Below are 18,984 nucleotides of genomic sequence, written 5' to 3'. Positions count from 1 at the left end.
CATAGTCTGTATTTACATTAGTTGGAAAGCCTTCCTGCTGTGACACTGGATAACATGATTTCTGTCCTGACAACTGTCGGAGGGATTGGCATGGTAATGTACATGACAATGTTAATGTGTTTGGTCTTGGTGGAATTGATTTGCTATGCTGCTGCTGCGGCGGCAGAGCAAGTACCGAGACTTGCTACTGCCAATACATCCACAACATGCTGCTGTGAGCATGTAAGAAATAATATATATGAAATAACCCCCATAGCATGCATAATCACCCCGTAGCAGATCTATACAGGTGGAGCTGGGGAAGGTGGAGGGTTTCTGAAGTGAGCTGCAACTGCTACAACAAGCATTAGCTAAGTATTTGAATGTTGAGCAGCAAGCTCATTGGCTATCGATACAGAAGAAACCAATCGGCAGTGCCACACTGTAAAAAATGACCGTGAATTTAATGGTAAAAGACTGTAAAAATGCTACAGTAAAAACCAGTTAACGGTAAAATGCTTAACGGTAAGTTCTATATTCTATATCCCTACTACATACGGTGAAATACTTTATTGGACATTACATGTAATTTTAAAATTAATAAATAAAATTTATAAATAAATAAATAATCCGTAAAATGGATCTATTTTATCTATTTATTTATTTTTTACAGTGCATGGGATAATGATGTCATTATGTCAGATTGAGTTAGACCTATTGGACTGCGCCATCTAGAATTTCATGCCAGATCTTTGGATTTAAATTGGCAATTAGCTTTGTTAATTGTGACCGGCTCTGTGATTGGCACCCAGGTTTGTGTGATACCATTTAATTTATCCCAAAGAACTGATTCAGTCCACTAAGTATAATCAACTGAATAACAGGTAAGAAGGTAAAAATCACATTTTTAATAAAAATCATAGATTTATGCAAACATACAATAATAAATGAAGACGATATAATGAAAATGTAATATAGTGCATGTATTTAGCATTCTCCTCTCTGGAGTTATTGTTTTCTAGCTATCGAGCAATGGGCCTGATATTTTTTATGGTGAATTTATAGCAACCATAGCTGCCAGATTTTGTTACCGTAAATTTAACAGGATATTTTTTTCCAGCATGATATTTTTCCACAAGATTTTCTCTTTTTTTTTTCTGACCTTGGTCAAACAACATAACTAAAGCTACATTTATTGTTACATTGCCTGGTGCACTTTCATTGTGAATTTAGACCAGGGTTCCTCAAATCTTTCCCTGGAGGGCCAATCTGCTGCAGAGTTTAGCTCCAACCCTGATCAAACTCACCTACCTGTGATTTTTCTAATGATCTTGAAGACTGATTAGCATGCTCAGGTGTGTTTGATTAGGGTTGGAGCTAAACTCTGCAGGAGTGGGCCAGATTTGAGGATGCCTGATTTAGACCCTTGAGCCAGCTCTCTGTGTAAAATCAGTTCAATTACTGCTGAAATCCCATGTGGTATTAAAAGAGAATTAAAACAAAAGGAAACATCTGATTAGAACAGAAACTATATAAAAATCAGGTATGATCACCACCTTTAATTTTTTACACAATGTTACAATTATATTGCTTATATACTTATTTTTTCAATAAGTTTTATGATGCCAACCTTCCTAAAAACTACATCCCAATCCCATCTGTATTATTACCTGAAATCATTGATGTGATATGTTAAGAAAAACCCTGTCTGAATATGTTATAGAGAGATGTCTTTTCCTATGTATCAGCCAAAATTATCTCATTCGCTCTTTCTCACTTGCTTTCTTAGATCATCCTGTCAAGTCAAACCTGTGAAAGCTCTAACAGGATTGATAACCATATAATCACATCTTCAACTGTTTCTCTCTCACAAACATAAACACAGGGACAGACAGTCTGGCTCTTTCATTATCTCAGTCTATGCAAAGTGGAAATTGAAAAATCTTGCTTATTTCAAACCCACAGCAAGAGAAACAAAGAGAAAGAGATGAACTGGCCTCAATATCAGCCCCCCTTCCTCTTTTTCATTAGGCTTTCTATCTTTTTTGTGAAAAATTAGTTTTCCACCCCCTCATTTGCCACCTATCATCTCCTGGTTCTTTTTCTTTCCTCTCATGTATGTTTTAACATCCTCACATCAGTCTTTCTCCTCTTCTTTTATGTCATCATTACCTATTTAGCTTACTCTGAACGCTAAAGCTCATTACCCACCCATGTACCACAGAGGACCGCTGGCACTTTTTAGAAGTTGAAGGTGACCGTGTGATTGGCTGAGGTCTATTGGATGACATGCCAGCTGCTACCGGTCTGTCAGCACATCTAGAAACACACCAGCTCACGGAGCCAACGTTTGGCATTAGCAGCTGTTTTCCTGCATGTCTTTTTCTTTCTGTTTCATCTTACACCAAAGTCTAAATCTTAAATCTTGTTCGTGCTTCTTCAAGCTTAGCATGTTGTGTTTGGTTACAAGACATGCGTCAACCAATGGCATTTGGTGTTGTGTGATGTCAAAAATGTGTCTTGCTAGTTTTCAATACTACATTGGAAGCAGTAGTGTAAGAAGACTGCTATTGTTACATTACTTTTGTAATACAGTTGAGTATTAAAAACCATCCAGACACATGTACCAACTCTACATGTCTGACCAACAGACTATGCACTAATCTGGTTGCATGTGTGTCAAAATATATTAAAGTAAACACCATTGGTTTGAGGTGTTTCCCTGCCTATGGCCTAAAACAATGGGATTGTACTGAGAATGTATTCTTTATTGTTTTTTTCAGTCTATTGTCTTTCAGACTATCTCTACAATACATTTTGCCTATAAAGATCCTAAAAACATTCTCTCTCCATCTCCTCTTTAAACAGTTTGACTGGTACTTAACATACTGATAAATAACTCTTCAATCCAGCACACAGTGTTTTCTTTTCTTTCACGTTGTGTTATCTCACTCTGTGTTCTCTGTCATTGTTGCACCTCTTCCGTGTCTTGTTCGGTCTGACATCTCCCTTAAACATAGAACAGCACACACAAGCACACGCTGTCACTTCAAGTTAATCGTCAGGGAACGCCTCAACGACTTGTTGTCTTTGCAGTGCTAATTAAGCCACTTCCAATTTTGGAGTGGAGGATTTAGATGACAAACAGAAAAGGGGGAAAATTAAGTGAGGGTAGTGCATCTTCTAAACTCCAACAGAGCAAAGTTAAACAGAGCGCAGGTTTCATAATCAGAAGCCTATATTAAAATAAAAAACAAAGCAAACTGAGTAATAAAACTAATCCCAAACCATGAATCCAGCTAACAAGGGTCCAGATTAGAGATAATAAACGCACAGGATGAGACTCTCAAGGGAGAGATAAGACTTCAAAAAGCCAGAATACAAAAGAGGTCATTACATACCCCAAACTAAATGAGGTGTTAGATGAGAGCAGTGGTGGAGAAGGAACATTAACCTTCGGCATTCTGAGAGGCCAGAATAATGTCACCTTATTGGCTGCATCTCAAGTGGGTATGACATACACACAGCGCTAAAAGCTTTGTTTTAAACACGCAATTAAATATTCCCCCAATAATCAAGCATTTGCTGTTTTATCTGTTTTATCAAGAATGTCAATCGATTTTCAGTGTGTGAATGAGAAGACAGGGAACGCAAAAAAAGAAAGCAGAAAAGGGAAGGGAGAAAAGAAGATATGCTATAGATCACTGACAGAGCTTGAGGTTAACCACCAAAGGTCTGATCTGGCTTATATTTACAGACAGAGAGATTGCATCAGTGTTTAATGACACAGAGGTGTAATACATTTTAATTAGATTCAACCAGTCAGAGCCTCACAGGCAGTGCTCCGACACAAAGTGTGCTTGCGCTTTGGTTCTTTCCGAACCATTCCTCGTTTTCCCTGTCACTTTGATTCCTTTCTGCTCATTGTACTGTCCTGTATAAATAAAGGGAAAACACTAACATATATCTTGGTTCAACCTGATTAGTGTAAGAGAGCAACTGACAATCTCCAATTAACCTTTCTACTGTTCCACTGATTTACTTTAAAGGATAGATCACCCCAAAAAATGAAAATTTACACTACTGTTCAAGTAGGGGCCAGTAAGGTTTTTTTTGTGAAAGACGGCTTTAAAAGAAGCCTTTTAGACATCATTCTAATATGCTGATTTGGTGCGCAAGAAATGTTCAATGTTAAAAACACATGTGCTTCTTAATATTTTTAGGGGAACCATGCTACATTTTCTTCTGTATTTTTGATGAATAAAAAGTTCAGCATTCATGCAAAATAGTTTTTTTTAACATTATAAAAGTCACTTCTGGTCAATTAAATATGTCCTTGAATAAAATGATGTCCCTGAATATAATGATTAATTTCTTAAAAAACAATAGACTTTCACGGTTTCATTTCACTTTCATGATTGAATTTAAAACTGTATTTGTGTTGACTTAAATTTAGACTAAACAGGGATGAAAGATAAGAGTCAGAAAAAGAAGGAGCTCTTTCAGCTGGCAGCATTTTTTTTTCATATTCCAAGTACACTCACCAATATTGGCCTATATATCTAAATGTATTTTCTGTGTTTCCATCTAAACATAAACCAAATTAGTTTTTGCATTTACTTTAACAAATTGGCACAGGAAACATCGCAATGGCAACGGGCTAGTCGTCTTGTCTCCATCACTTGAAAGTACACAATGGATCAAATCAGTATGCACTTTAATTTAGATGCATTTTAATATAGCCCAATCAAAGTTTTAGTGTATTGTATGCCAGCTTTACTCATAAACTTAATGCAGTGAAGACTTTACTGGCATGTGTGCTGGTGTCATGCATAATAAGAGATGCTGAGTTGGGGAGAAGGCCTTGGCCCTCTGCAGGCTCCAGGGGCCTGAGAGAGCAATGAGGCAGCTGTGAAGGCTCTAATCATGGCTGGGATAACAGGCCTGCAGTCTCCCTCTGCCTGGACATCTGCCCTGTAATTACAGGGCTTCATAGTGTGTGTGTGTGCGAAGAGTGTACTGTATGTGGATGCATGCAGGCTGGGCCGGCTATAGGTGTTGTAGCCAGTCGCCCATGCAGGGCCCTGGCATGCTTGGGGGATTCCCTTGAAATGGCTCAGAATAAATGAGTAGAATACAATAACTAACATGCAGATGCTTAAAGCTAAATGTAGTAAGCAGCGTATGTGACAAAACCTGATCAAGTTTCACCCCATTGCTATGCCAAACACAATCCAAGTTATCAACGCATAAAGCCAAACTTAGCATTTGAACGTTCATGGACTTCATTTAAAATCTAAAACACAATAGTGAAAAAACACAAACACAACTAAACAGCTTAAATAATGCACCATAATTTATTCATATTATTAACCCCATGCTCAAAAATGTTGAAAATGACATCAAGATAAAGCTTAACTTGGGGCTATTTTAGTCTTGTTTGTTTACTATTTAAAGCAATTTTGCATGGCAGAAAAAGTCAAGTGCCTACATAGAGAAAAAGATGTGCAAACTAAGCAAATCAACCTGTCACAGATATTTTTTTAACAAATTTACAAAGAAAGAATGTGCTTGTCATGAATTCAAGATAGAAAAAATTCAATTAAAAGAAGAGTAATCCCAAAAAATTCCATCATATTTTTTTCGTTATTCTTCTCTCCCCTTTAAAGATTATAGATGCATGACCATAACTGTAAAGGACAATGCAGCTCTATCTGCAGTACACAGCTTATCTTACATTGCACCTTGAAGTGAAGAGGAATTACTCTGCAAAATTCAAGAAGCTTATGACAGGTTTTTCCATAAGTCAAACCATTTTGCGGTTTCTCTGACTATATCAATTGTACACATATTCATGCATTATTATGCTATGCAGTCCTCTGCAATGTTCCTAAATTACAAACAAAATTTTCTTTCAAGTTATGTCAATTACAGCTCCTGCATCTAAATCCCAACTATCTTCAGAGCACAACTGGAGGAAATACAGCAGACCTCTGTATTTTTCAGTAATCTGGTTTTACATAGCCGGTGGTAGAATGAGGTTAGGGCAGGGTACACGCATGGTAAAATTAGTGACACAGCAGGCACGCTGATGATAAGGCTCTGTCGCAGCGTAAAAGTTAGAGATCCCACAAAATTATCATCCACACACACATACTGAGAGGCAGAAAGCATGTTAACAATTACACAGCTGCTGTGTAATTCCCTATACACAACATTTTCATTATTTTTTTGCAACAAGTGTGCATCTGAGTATGTCAATGTTTTGTTTTTTAACAATTTTCAATGATGACTTGCCATAAAGCAGTCAAATTAAAAACACGTGATGCTATTCTCTCCTTCACACAAATACACACACAGACAGACTCAGAGCTCAAGAGATGCATGACTTGACACTGAGAGACAGACATTGAGAGTGAGTTGGGATTGTTTTTCTCTTCTGTCTTTCCCTGTTATATTTACCAAAAGGTACAATCAGAGGTTGCACTGGCAAGCCCAAGGCCACATCCATGTAGAGTTCAGAGTTCTTTGAAACATCACAGGAGGAACAGAGCAAATAATGAAAGAAACTACAAAAAGATCTGAGAGTATATGTTGAAAACTGCACAGAGTTACTCTTCACATGAAATCTGAGATTTAAAAGGATAAGATTCAGCTAAAAAGTCTTCTGACTTCACGCTATAAGCTTGGTATCAACAAACCACAATTTAAGTATGTTAAATTTATGTTAAGAACAAGTCAAGCTAAAGTTGATATCAGTGATTCAGAATGTGTCTCATAACTGATTGTTTCAAACTACGCATATAAAAATCACACAAACGTCAAATAGAAGTTAAATTGTTATTTTCCACACACACAAGGCTACCATATGACTTTAAACTACTTGGAATATAGTGCACAAGTCAAATGGACTTGAATGGTGCTTAGAGCTTGACAAGCCCTGGTCAACACTCATACATTTCATACATGGCATAATTGTGTGTAAAATAGCAGTGTGAACATCTCTCAGTGCCAAACTGAGACAAATCTCCTTTTGTGTTCTGGAAAGCCAACATGTCTCTGAGTATATATGACATAATTTCCATTTCTAAGTGCGCTATCCCTTTAAAATACATGTTATCACTTAGAGTATATCCAATCTGTTTTTTTGTGTTCCGAGTTCCTGCAGTTTACAGTATTGGGAGAAAGTACAAATGGTGAGCAGGTTTTTGAGGAATCTGCCTATCCAGAAACACTGCTCAAGGGTGAGTGATCTACTTTTACTTTGCACACACATATTCAAAGACAGAGTATGTGTGTGCACTCGCTGACAGAGATTTCACGCTGTGGTCCATTTGGAACACGTATCTAGTACTCACAGTAGATTCTGGGTGAGCCTAGGGAAAGGCCTAATGCAGAACCCCATGTCACAAGAGAGAAGCAAAAAAGAACATTTGGTATGACAAGGAAAACAGAGGGGTTGAATTAGTTAGAAAAAGTCTAAAAATTGGAAACTTACATTTTGTACACACAATATGGAATGTGTGCAATCACAGCAAAAGAAAATCTTATTAAAAAGACAGATTGAGCATTAAATGACAGGAATACAAAGAGACAGGATGGCGAGACAGTTCATATACGAGCGCAAATATATGAGTGCGCTTCTCTGCACCTCAGAAATTCTTCATGAAATATGAGCAATAATTCAGTGTGAAAAGATAGAATGACATCAAGGCACAGCACTCAGTAAATCGAAGCATGAAGGTAACAGCCAAAGACACATCCAGATACACACAAACTAATCTGCCAGACCTCCTTGTCGGTCTTCATCTTATCCGTGTCTTCAGTGCTCAGTGCTCAGTGCTGACCCCTCTCTGTATTTCAATTATTATGTGTTACCACTTCTACACTCGCCCACTGGTTTCTATGTCTGTGTCAAGCTCAGGGCGCTGAAGAGTTTCACTGGGGCTATACGAATATTAACCTACTTGAACCTCTCTCTCTCTCTCATACATGCAGATACTTACACATATTTATATTTTATACTAGGCTGGTGTGGAGCAATATGCAGTGCATGAAGAGATTGATTACATGTGGGATGATAGATGAATTGAAGGCAGAACTGAGAAAGGGGAGTAAACTGAAGATGTTTATATTGAGTAACAGTACTAAAGACATTAGTATATGCTTCCAAAAAGTGAAGAAATGTGAAGAAATAAGGAAAAAAGGGGGAAAGAATGAGAATGGACAAGGGGAGAGAGTGAAACCCTATTGGATTAATAGCCATTTGGTGGTCAGTAGATGGTTAATAAGCAGGACTATTAGCAGGTGGATTTGGTTTCACTGTTTAAAACCATTTGGCTAAAGCTGGTTAAGTCTGGTAGACCAAATTTTGGGTGAATGGACTTTCAATGGAGGGGTAAAAATCAAATTTTCTTGAATAAATAATATTTTGGGTACTCTATCCCTTTAAGATCTTAATATGAGACATCTCAATGAATATAAAATCTGAATATGATTATACACTTGATGACACACCGTTTTAACTATATTACATTATTTACTTCATCACCATTAAATAATTCAATTAAAGTTAATATTCTCAGATTCTCTGAATGGTGTACACACTACAGCAATACGTCCCTATCAGTTCGCGCTTTTAAATTCTTTTATTGAATTCTTCTACTATGTGTTTTTGCTCAGGTAAAAAAAAAAAAAAAAACACTGCATATTTTGTTGTTAAATAGAGAGCTTCTAATATCTGCTGGGCTTTGATAGGTCAGATGAACATTAAAATGTAAAGGTAAAATAAGAGGTTATTTTTTAAAATCAGTATCATTACTTTTATGAGGGTTAAGCTGGTATGACCTGGTTTTTCAAGCAGGAGCAAGAGTAAGAGTGAGGTGAATTGAAAAGGAGAAGAGCGAGTGAAGACTGTGGACTGAAAGAAGGGAGAGATAGTGTGAGACAGGTGCCAGGGAAGCAAAGATACAGCGAGAGGGGACTGTTTCACCACTGACATACAGAATATTGCTGATTATCTCCAGCCCTCCTCTGTCCATCACAGACCCCATGATGTGTAAGTGTGAGTCTGCTCTGTGTGTGTATGCATTTCATTTTTTGGCAGTGTTTTCTGTTTCATTTTTTGTAGGTCTGCTTGCTGTGTGCCCCTGTTGTGAAGCCTTATTGGATAGTAAATCAACAGAGACCAACTGTAACAAAAACGATATAAGCCATTTGCTTTGTCCTCTGCTCACGGCTGATCTCTCTGAATTCAAACCTCAACTATAACCACAACCCTCATATTTATTTTCAATGGTTGATTCATAAATAATTACATTTGTTCCCCCAAACATAAATGTATGTGACTTTTGCTTCTGGGACTGAGGGACTATCACAGTTTTTGAGTCCAGAGACCAAGAATAAACCAGCTTATACTCATAACTGAAATCAGCATTATATTAGCTTCAGCCGACAACTACTGCAGTTACATGTGACTTGAATGACAAAAAAGTTAAACACAGACACAGTTAAAACTGCATTACACATCATCCCAAGCTTTCTCAATATGAAGTCAACCATCATACACAGCGTAATTTACCAGCATTACCTTGAGGTTAAATGGACCCACAGAAAAAGGTCACTTTACAAGGACATAGCATAACCATTTTGTTAGCTGCAAACTCTCACAACCATTACCTGAGCACTTTAATTTCCCTTTTACCCACTATTTTATACAGTATACACCTCATAAGCCTGAGGCATATCAAACTCCCAAACCCACTATATATATCCCCAACATACTACAAAAAAGTTCAGTCATATACTTCATGCACTGTAGCGCATCTGTACATGTATTCTTTACCAAAGGCCTTTTTTGTACTGTCTTCTGCGCGTGAATATAACTGTAACAGCTGGTTCACTATACAATGCCGTAACCCCTCAATATTGGTGCCACTCATGTGCAGTATGTGTGAAACAGGATAAAGACATACAATCCGTATACTAAAGATAACATCTGTCTTGATTTGCTCGTCTTTACCTCAGCAGAAAATTTACGGTCCAATTATGGAAAATATTAATTTTCTCCATATGGCAAGAAATACAAGGAATGTTCTTCACATTAAGTCACTAAAATGTAGAAGAGGAACAAAATCACTATGTATTCACATTTTTGAGACAATGTGTTCTTTCAAATTAAATTCTTGCAGCTCTTCCCTTAGCCGTGAAATAAGCTGTCTGACATGCCTGAGAAACACACAATCTAATAACTACTGCAGGACTAAAAGCATTTTCACTGTGAAGGTTCACTCAAGCGGGACAATCTTTTGACAGAAAGAGCTAAATAAAGGCAGTAACACACAGATACACACATTCTCACACACGCAAACACATTAGCTGACAGAAACCTCTTACATTGTCTCGTCGTTCTGGAACTCCAGTTTTCCAGACACTTCCTCAAAGTCTTCCCCTCCGCGAGCTGTCGCATCCACTGTATGGTACGGCACAGCCACCAGACCACGTGCTCCTGATGTCCTCAGGACCTTAACCTGCATGATGCCGATACTTTCACTAACTCGCACCGACTCGCTTTCGAATGTGAAAATTCCTGCATGGTCGTCATCGTAGATCGTCACGGTCGCCGTGTGGGCCTCACCAAGGGCTGCGCTAGGAGCAGGTGCTCCAGTCTCCATAGTAATAGGATGTCCATCAGCCCACCCGACTATACGAGGATTGTTCAGGCGCACATAGAAGTATTCATCTTCCTCAAAGATGTCATCATCAATAATGCCGACGGCGATCTCTTTAATGTTCTCGCCAGGTTTGAAGATGAGTGTGCCCTCAGCAAATTCATAGTCAGAACCGGCATTGGCTGTGCCATCTTCTGTGCGGTAATCCACCTGGAGTTGTGCATGAATAAACATTTAGAAAGATCAAAGATCTTCCCTGTTTCCATTAAATAAACAGACAAAAATCAGTTCCATAATTTCCATAATTTAATAGATGAGATCAGACGATAAGTTTAGGAGTATCCTATTCCCTCATAAAATGACTAAACTAATGAGTGTTTTACTTTAAACTCACCTTAACAGTGCACCCAGCATCTCCTCCACGCCTTTGCACAGTAAGTTTTAAGGACCCACAGTTCTCAAAGCACTGGTGGAGGGCAGGTTCAAAGTCTATTCTTGTGACAAGAGGGTCATCTTCCTGCTCCTGAGGTTCCCCACTGCTGACCACTTTACGGGCCTGATCCGCTGCATGTTTCTTTAAGATGTTCCCAGCACCAATCATCATCCTTGTCGCCTGAATCCGGTAGAAGGCCCTGCTCTTCTGCTGCTGTATTAGAACCTGCAACGTTAAGGTTGAGAAGCTTATTTTTTTATTTGCAGTTTAATTGCAGATGAGTTTCTCAAGCTGTAAAATAGCTATTTCAAATTTGCTACATGTACATTCTGAACCACAGTAAGCATCAAATGGAATTTTCAAGCAGGTTTAACAAACAATTTATCCAAATTCAGATCCAGAATAGCTTATTTCCTCTATAGAGGAAATAAGCTATTGTGTATAATGTCACAACCTAATTATTTAGGTACAGTATGTTAGTACAACTTATGCTAACATTATTTTGAACTAAAGCATTTAAACAGCATTTAAAACAAGACAATTCTTACAGTTTTGCTGAAATCAAACTTTTTAAGTGTCTATACATATACTATACTCAAACAAACATAACAAACAATGTTTAAAGCAGCACAGAGACATTATTGATATTTTTTGGGAAATCTAAGGATAGCGAACTTACAATTGTCTCTGCATACTAAACTGGGACAGCATGGGAGAGAGGGGCACAACCCAACAAGGGGCTAGTTGTAACACTCATAACACACATGGTTTGTTTTAAAGGTTTCCACACATGCTAGCATGACGAAACTTAGTCTATTTTACTACTTGCCACTATATATAGAGAACAGGTCTTTGGAAGATATCACTGAACATTTATAGCAAAAGTAAATATCTTACCTACATTTTTGATATTCCATGACATTAGCAATGTAATTCATGAAGAATTTGTATGAATTCTACTGAGAAACCATGATAAACATGTGAATAAAAAAATGGGAAAACACATTCTTACTGGCTTGTTTATTTGTCTCCTGTTCTGACAGCTGTGTGTGTTGTGTTCAGTTCTGTGATTTTCTGAATGTCTGAATGTGTTTCTAAATCTGCCCACATTGTTTTGAACTATGGTGTAGTTGTGTGTTGTTTTGGGTTTATTGTCAAACTATTTTACTGACATTTTAGTTTGTCCTTTTTTTTATTATATCAGGTGAAATTTGAAGTTGTTGTACAGTTGTTACAAAGTGTCACATTTCACTTCAATTCTTTCAGCGTGAATAAAGAAAACTCCCTTGATCAGTGGCTCTCAATTAGTAGGTCACAAATGAAAAAAGGCCACATGTCTGTTTTGATCAACCATTAAGTATATGAGAAATTTAGAAACCAATAATATTTCAAATAATAAATTATTTATAACTATATAATTTTATACAATTTAGAAAATATATTTCATTAAAAAGTTATATTTCAATAAATAATTAAATTTAGAAACTAAAAAATAGATTATTTTTATACCTGATAGTTGGCCATCTCTATGAGCTGCTCCATGTCCTTGTCAGGATGTCTTTGCTTCAGTTCCTTCAGAGTTTTGGCCATTTCTCTCCTGGCCTCCTCATCTTGATCACGTCCACCAAGCCCACTTTCCACTCCCAACATTCCATCCAGATGTGTTGTGATTCCATCAATTTCCAGCATGTCCATCTTCGTGAATCCTCCCTCCTTTCCAACTTCCTCGCCACCCTCGGACACAATAATTCCACGGCCCTTATCAGTTCGGTACCGTTTGTGGGCATACTTGTAAAAGAGCAATCGTCGATCAGCAACCCAGGCCTGGAGCACGCAGAGAGGGAAGAAGAGGAATGTCAGCACTGCTTCCCACACTTCCACCTCCCCAGGCGAGAACACGGAGAGGATAAGATAGAGCCAGACATAGGCAAACATGCTCCAAGCCGCAGTCACGAAAAACACCCGAAGATGTTTGACCTTCCGTCTTTCACCTTCAGGTACCACGTAGACACATAAGCCAATGATCACAAACATGTTGAAAGCGGCACTTCCCACAATGGTGCTGGGACCAAGAGAACCGGCCTCAAAATTATGCCCACAGACTTCAATGACTGAAAGCATAATCTCAGGGGCTGAGGAACCCAGAGCCATGAGGGTCAGATTGGAGACAGTCTCGTTCCATATGCGAACTGTCGTGGTGACTGTTTCACCATTAGGTCTCTTTGTAGTGATCTCCTTTTCTTGAGAAGTTATAACTTCGATGGCAGTCATGAAGCGGTCAGCAATGATTGACATACCTAAGAACATGTAGACTAGTGCCACTAGGTAGACAATGGCACGGGCCACTTTGTCACCAACTGAGGGATTCTGGGGATTCCACATTGGTAAAAGGACCCCGTCTGCACACACGTGACTTTGAGAACAATTGGATTTAGATTGGGATACATCTTGGGTGTCAGCTTGAGAAGGGATGGAGAAAGACAAGAGGAGGACGGGGAGGATCAAGGAAATGAAGGAGAAGGGGAAAAGGCGAGATGAACTGAAGGACAAAGGCATGGTAAGGTTGGGGCGGTCTGTTTGTGGATTCTCAAACTTCACTCCACCTGAGGAAAAATAAAGAGACAAAGAGACACTGGGTGAGTGAATGTAAGTTGGTTTTACACTCTGACATACATTTTATTCATATAAAGATATCGGAAAAGAAAACGAGATGCTGAAAGAAAAGGACATTAAAATATGCAGCACAGAAAACTCCCTACAGCTAGTAGGTTGTAGCTCAAAAATTGCCAGTAGTTCTGTTTTGATCCACCATTTTGTGTGTGTGTGTGTGTGTGTGTGTGTGTGTGTGTGTGTGTGTGTGTGTGTGTGTGCAGGAAATTATATGACTCTTCACTATTCAAGAGAAATTTAGAAACCAATATTTCAAGTGTTAAATAATTTACTGTATAACTATACAGAAGAAATCCAAAAATGTGCTGTAGAAGATTGCAGTTTTGAGCACTTCAAGACTTTTGTGTGAAAACCCTTCTTTCTCTTGCCACAATCCGTGTATGTTTGTTCCAGCTTTCTCTGTAGTTTTGTCGCAGCACATTAATTCCCCTTCATCTCCACACACCTACACTATAGTGCTATACATCCCTCTCTTTCCGCCCTTCATACACATTTTGTTAGCTTCCTCTTTCCATCTCTGCCATTTGCAGAGTTGACATTCATTTTTTCTTTTGCTCCAGATTAAATCTTTTTCATTATCCCACGATTTCTTTGATCATTTCTATAACTTTCTTGACCCCCTCTATCCAATCGACTACTTTCTAGGGCTGAACATGAAAAGCTTCAGCATACCAACACACCCAAAGTCCATTGTTCACATCTCACAAGCTTACGATTTGTCAAACAATAGTGGTCAAAGTTAGTGGTCAAACAGTATTATATTTTTCTTTGACCAATTCTTCAACTTTTACCATTGGTAAGTAAACACATTGTCAATACAATGCTGTTCGATCTTCATGGATTATAAATAAATAATGAAAATTTTAGCCACCAGCAAAATCAATATATCTAGTCTACAAGACCAACACAAACAAACCACACATACACAGAGAAATGTGCTGTAATGTCATCACTAAATTATGATCACTGTGTTAATAACCTGATGGACCGGCTGATGAGTGTGTAGGTAGGTGGGGATGTCTGAGCCTGTTTACAGGCTTTAAGACTGAAGTCAGAAAGTCATGCTCAGATTTGTAATATATGTTTGTAATAGACACAGCATGAGTGGAGATTGCTGGTGTTCCTGAGCTTTCTATGCTGAGAGCACAGTGCTGACTCAGGACACACACACACAAAACACACACACTGACACATGAGATAAATTAAAGAGATCTTGCAGGCTGTGTACGTGTACTTGAACGGAAAGGAAATAGAACCTTAAAGAAGATTAATTAGTTAGGTCATCACTGAGGGGTTGTTTCTTTAACCACAGGCACTTTTGGCTCTCTCGACTTTCAGAAAATAAAACACACTTTTCACATTCTTACTAGTTGTTCACTAATATTGTCCAACAATGGACATACTGTATGTGCATCACAGGAAAATGTTTTTTAATTATTTATTTCTGTCTGAACTAGCATGAATATTTCCACCACATCTCAAATTAAAAGCATGTATTATGTTAAATAACATTCTGTAGTGGAGATACACAGTTGTGTAAATGACAGTTTATATTTTACAGTGCATTATAAAATTTTTTTTAAAAAAAGCATTTGTACAAAATTACAATTTCAACTTATCTAACTTAAATGACCATGCTTCCTGTGTCCTGGAGATTAAATACTACTTTCGTGCAACTAACCTTCAATTTAACTGTCTCTTTAGTGCTTCAGGAATTCCATTTTGACAGGGTCCAAAACACTGTTGGAGTATTATCGGCTTCAGCAGATGCCTCCTAGCGTCTGATTTGTTCTCTATATTCAGTTTCTTGTCAGTTAATAATGACTTTTTATAATGACATTCATTGGTTGACATTAATCTGTGCCAAAGATGTCAATTTTACCTGAGCCAATATATTGAATATAGTAACCGATAGGTAAGCAGTGGGATAAAACCAACCAAGATCCCATTAGGGATGCCCAGGCTCATCCCTAAAGGTAAAGCGGATTCATAAAAATGAAAAATAATAAAAAAAAACTGCTGGTAGATGCAGCATAATTTGTAAAGTTGATTCAGTTAGCTCAGTTATGGCTTACTCTTTTTGTCTTTGCGTATGCAAATCAGTTGGTGCATTTCATGTTCCTAAAGTTGTGTTTGTTTGTAGATGAATCTTACTGTGCCCTCACTATGGAAGGGTTGACATCTTCTCAGCGTATGCCTCATTACCATCCCACCACATGTCCTGTCTGCCCTTGACACACACAAACACAGACTCACACACAAATGGGTGCTGGAGGCCGTGCACCCTGCCTGTTTTGAGCCTCTTCTAGACACACTGGGGAGTTGAACACACTGTTGATTCCCTCCAAAAATCTTTTCAATCTTCTAAAATATGCAGACAGGCACAGGCATTTTGCCCTCTGTTCCTTGAAGAAGAAGCAAGCTACTGTGCAAAGTTGAAGAGACCAAATATAGCACCTGGTGTTTTCAATGCTAGTCAGATTCGGGCTTAGATCTGCAAGTATGATCTTCCAGGCCTATCCATGGGTTTTCTAGGTTCTGCTGCGGCTGTATTTAGAACCCAGTGTGGTTGGGTTCAGAGTTCCCCATTAAGAAATCCACCCCCAATGAAAGGGCTGAGGTTTAACCCGAAGCAGGGAGGCACAGGCCAAATAGCAATGATGAGGACAGAAGGGTGGAGTGTGGGTTATAGTGTAGGGTTGTCCAAAAAGATTATACTATATGGCATTCCTTCCCATTTGAAACAGGCTGTATTTTTGGTGTATTTTTACAGTGCTTAACTAGCCACCAAGTTTATAAAAATATGTACTTTGCCTTGAGACATCTTTTTGGTTCACTGATAAATGCATTCTATTTTGAAAACTGTTTTATATTAGAAAGCACAAAACGCTGTAATGAGGATATGAAAATAATGGTGATTTCTTTGGCTGGCGCTTACCAGAAATGACATCTTACTAAAAACGTTTTTTGTTTTTTTTTCACACTACACTTACCCAGTGGTGATGTTAAATGTTTCATTTTATGTTTACACAGGGTAAAGTGCCAGTAAAATAAACAGTTACAAACACTGTTTATTGTACTGATAAACCACTGGGACCTTTTAAAACACAACAGGCACATTCCATCTCATTTTATACAAATGTTGTATACTCAGAATATTGCGCGCTCCCATCAGTTGGTGTATTCGTAATGAGAATTTTTAATTTATTCTTTTTGCATGTTACATTGTTATGCCAGTAGGTGGTGACATCTTTAGAAGTGAGTCATTCAATTATACATTTAATCCATTGCAACAGCACAGATTCATTATTGTCCTATGATTTCTGCGTTGTAGACAGAATTGCGGAATCTAGTTATAAAAATGGAATTTATGGTATATCATGGAATGTCTCCAAATTTGGATGAAAAAAAATCGAAAGTAGGGCTGTACACTTAAAGGTTCAAAAGTGTGAATATTAAAATAATATTTAAAAATTAAGACTTCATGGTCTTCATATCTTTGTTTGAATGAAAAGTGCACTTTCATTTACTTCTTCATACTCAGGTTGTAATGGTTGTGATGTATTCAGTGTCATCTTACTATACGAGGACACTCCAAATGAATCTCCACGGATGCTCTGAAAATTACTTTAAAAAGCAGATATTTAACTATTGTCAGATACACACACAATGCCAAAGGTCTTCACTACAATAAAGTTTGGTTTAACTTTGGTTTAAATTATGAATTTTTTTGCATTGAAATTTTATTACTATTGAAATGTATTACTGCAATTTTTTTTTATTATTTAAACGTAAATGTAAACCTTTTGTACCACTATTTTTTTTTCCCCAAAAATTAAAGGAATTTTTAACATTTTATTTTATTTCATTTTAAATGCTTAAGTTGTTAAAGTTTTATGCATTCATTTGATTGTCTCTTTTTTATTAAAAATAAATAAATAATAAAACATTTTTAAAATGCTAATTATTTATAGCAGCGTCACAGATAAATACAGTACATTGTGTAGAAAGCTGCTTACCAACCAAACTGAAATTATACAGTGTATGTAAATTACATTGTAACTATGTTGGCAACGAAGAAACTTGCAACTATTGTTGGCTAACAATGCTTTTGGATTAATGTGCCCCAAGCTGAATGGTTGTAAACATTATAGTAAGCTAAAGTACAAGGTAATTAGTAATCATACAACATTTTACCTGTATGAAGTGTTTTTATACAAATAGTAGCTCAAATAGTAGAAGCTGGTGATAGCAATGCCAAGGTCAATGGGTTAGATTCTCAAGGAGCGCATGAACTGATGAAATCTGTAAACAGACAGCAATATTGCATGAATGTTCATGTATTTTGAAGTTCGGTGGAAGAAAAAGAGATACAATCTCCATCTAAATTTTATTTTTAATTTTTTAGGGCTTATAGCACTACCTTTAACCCTGGGTTATTAAGTTCTGTTACAAATGTTTCTCTCTTAAATATGAAAATAAAAGAGATTACAAATGTATAGTATTTTAAAATCTGACAGCCCAGAGTTAATTATGTTAATCCAGGCTTTAGAATGATACAGGGTTAGCAATTTAAAGTGTGAAAAGCTCAATGGTTTCCTTCTTATACATAAATGCTGCAAGGGGTCCTGAAGTATTTAGTCCTCAGAGAGTTTAGCTGGAGGTGAACAAGCTGAAATCCACTACAGGTTCTGTGTTCAGGGCCACTACAACATGATCTGGGGAGGAGGAAGTGTCATAGTTTGGGGGCTGTTTTCTACAGCAGCAATTGGGTCTCTTATACAGCTGCATGGCAGAGTGAATGCAAATGTTTATCAAAACTTCCTTCAGCAACATTCGGTACCTTCCCTGCATTCATCGCCCAATCAGCCAGCAATTTTTAATGCATGCCTCCATCACACAACAAAATAGGTAAAGCAGTTCCTTGAAGCGAAGAACATTTAAATAATTAAATGGCAGGGCCAGAGTCCTGATCTAAACCCGATTGAAAATCTCTGGAAAATCTGTGGTGACAAAGTTATGGCTAAGAAACCCACTACATTTACCAAACTATGAAAGAAACTGGAAGAAGAGTGGACCAAGCAGTGTGGAAGACTAGTGATGTGTTGTGTTGAAGATGTGTTGAAGTTATTCAAAGCAAAGGCCTCTACAATTCCTACAAATTTCTGACAGCTGTAACTCTCCAAAATTGTAGGTGTAATCTTCTTTTGTGCTATACAATGGTTCTCTCTC

The 18,984-nt window shown here is 37.6% G+C and overlaps 1 protein-coding gene across 4 annotated transcripts in view; it reads right to left on the bottom strand.

The window, feature by feature from the left end:
* Positions 1–18,984, bottom strand: part of slc8a4b (solute carrier family 8 member 4b) — a 52,169-nt gene that overhangs the window by 17,515 nt on the left and 15,670 nt on the right. For all 4 annotated transcript variants that reach the window (XM_058783188.1, XM_058783191.1, XM_058783189.1 and 1 more), the window contains 3 exons: positions 12,592–13,685; positions 11,044–11,307; positions 10,375–10,859 (listed from right to left, as the gene is read on the bottom strand). In XM_058783188.1, coding sequence (XP_058639171.1) covers positions 10,375–10,859; positions 11,044–11,307; positions 12,592–13,638 — 1,796 coding nt within the window. In that variant the 5' untranslated portion in view covers positions 13,639–13,685. The remainder of the gene's footprint in view (positions 1–10,374; positions 10,860–11,043; positions 11,308–12,591; positions 13,686–18,984) is intronic.

The sequence above is a fragment of the Onychostoma macrolepis genome, chromosome 07, assembly GCF_012432095.1.
Source record: "Onychostoma macrolepis isolate SWU-2019 chromosome 07, ASM1243209v1, whole genome shotgun sequence".
Lineage (NCBI taxonomy): Eukaryota > Metazoa > Chordata > Actinopteri > Cypriniformes > Cyprinidae > Onychostoma > Onychostoma macrolepis.
The sequence above is the reverse complement of the archived record's forward strand: the minus strand, read 5'-3'. Positions and strand labels throughout refer to the sequence as shown.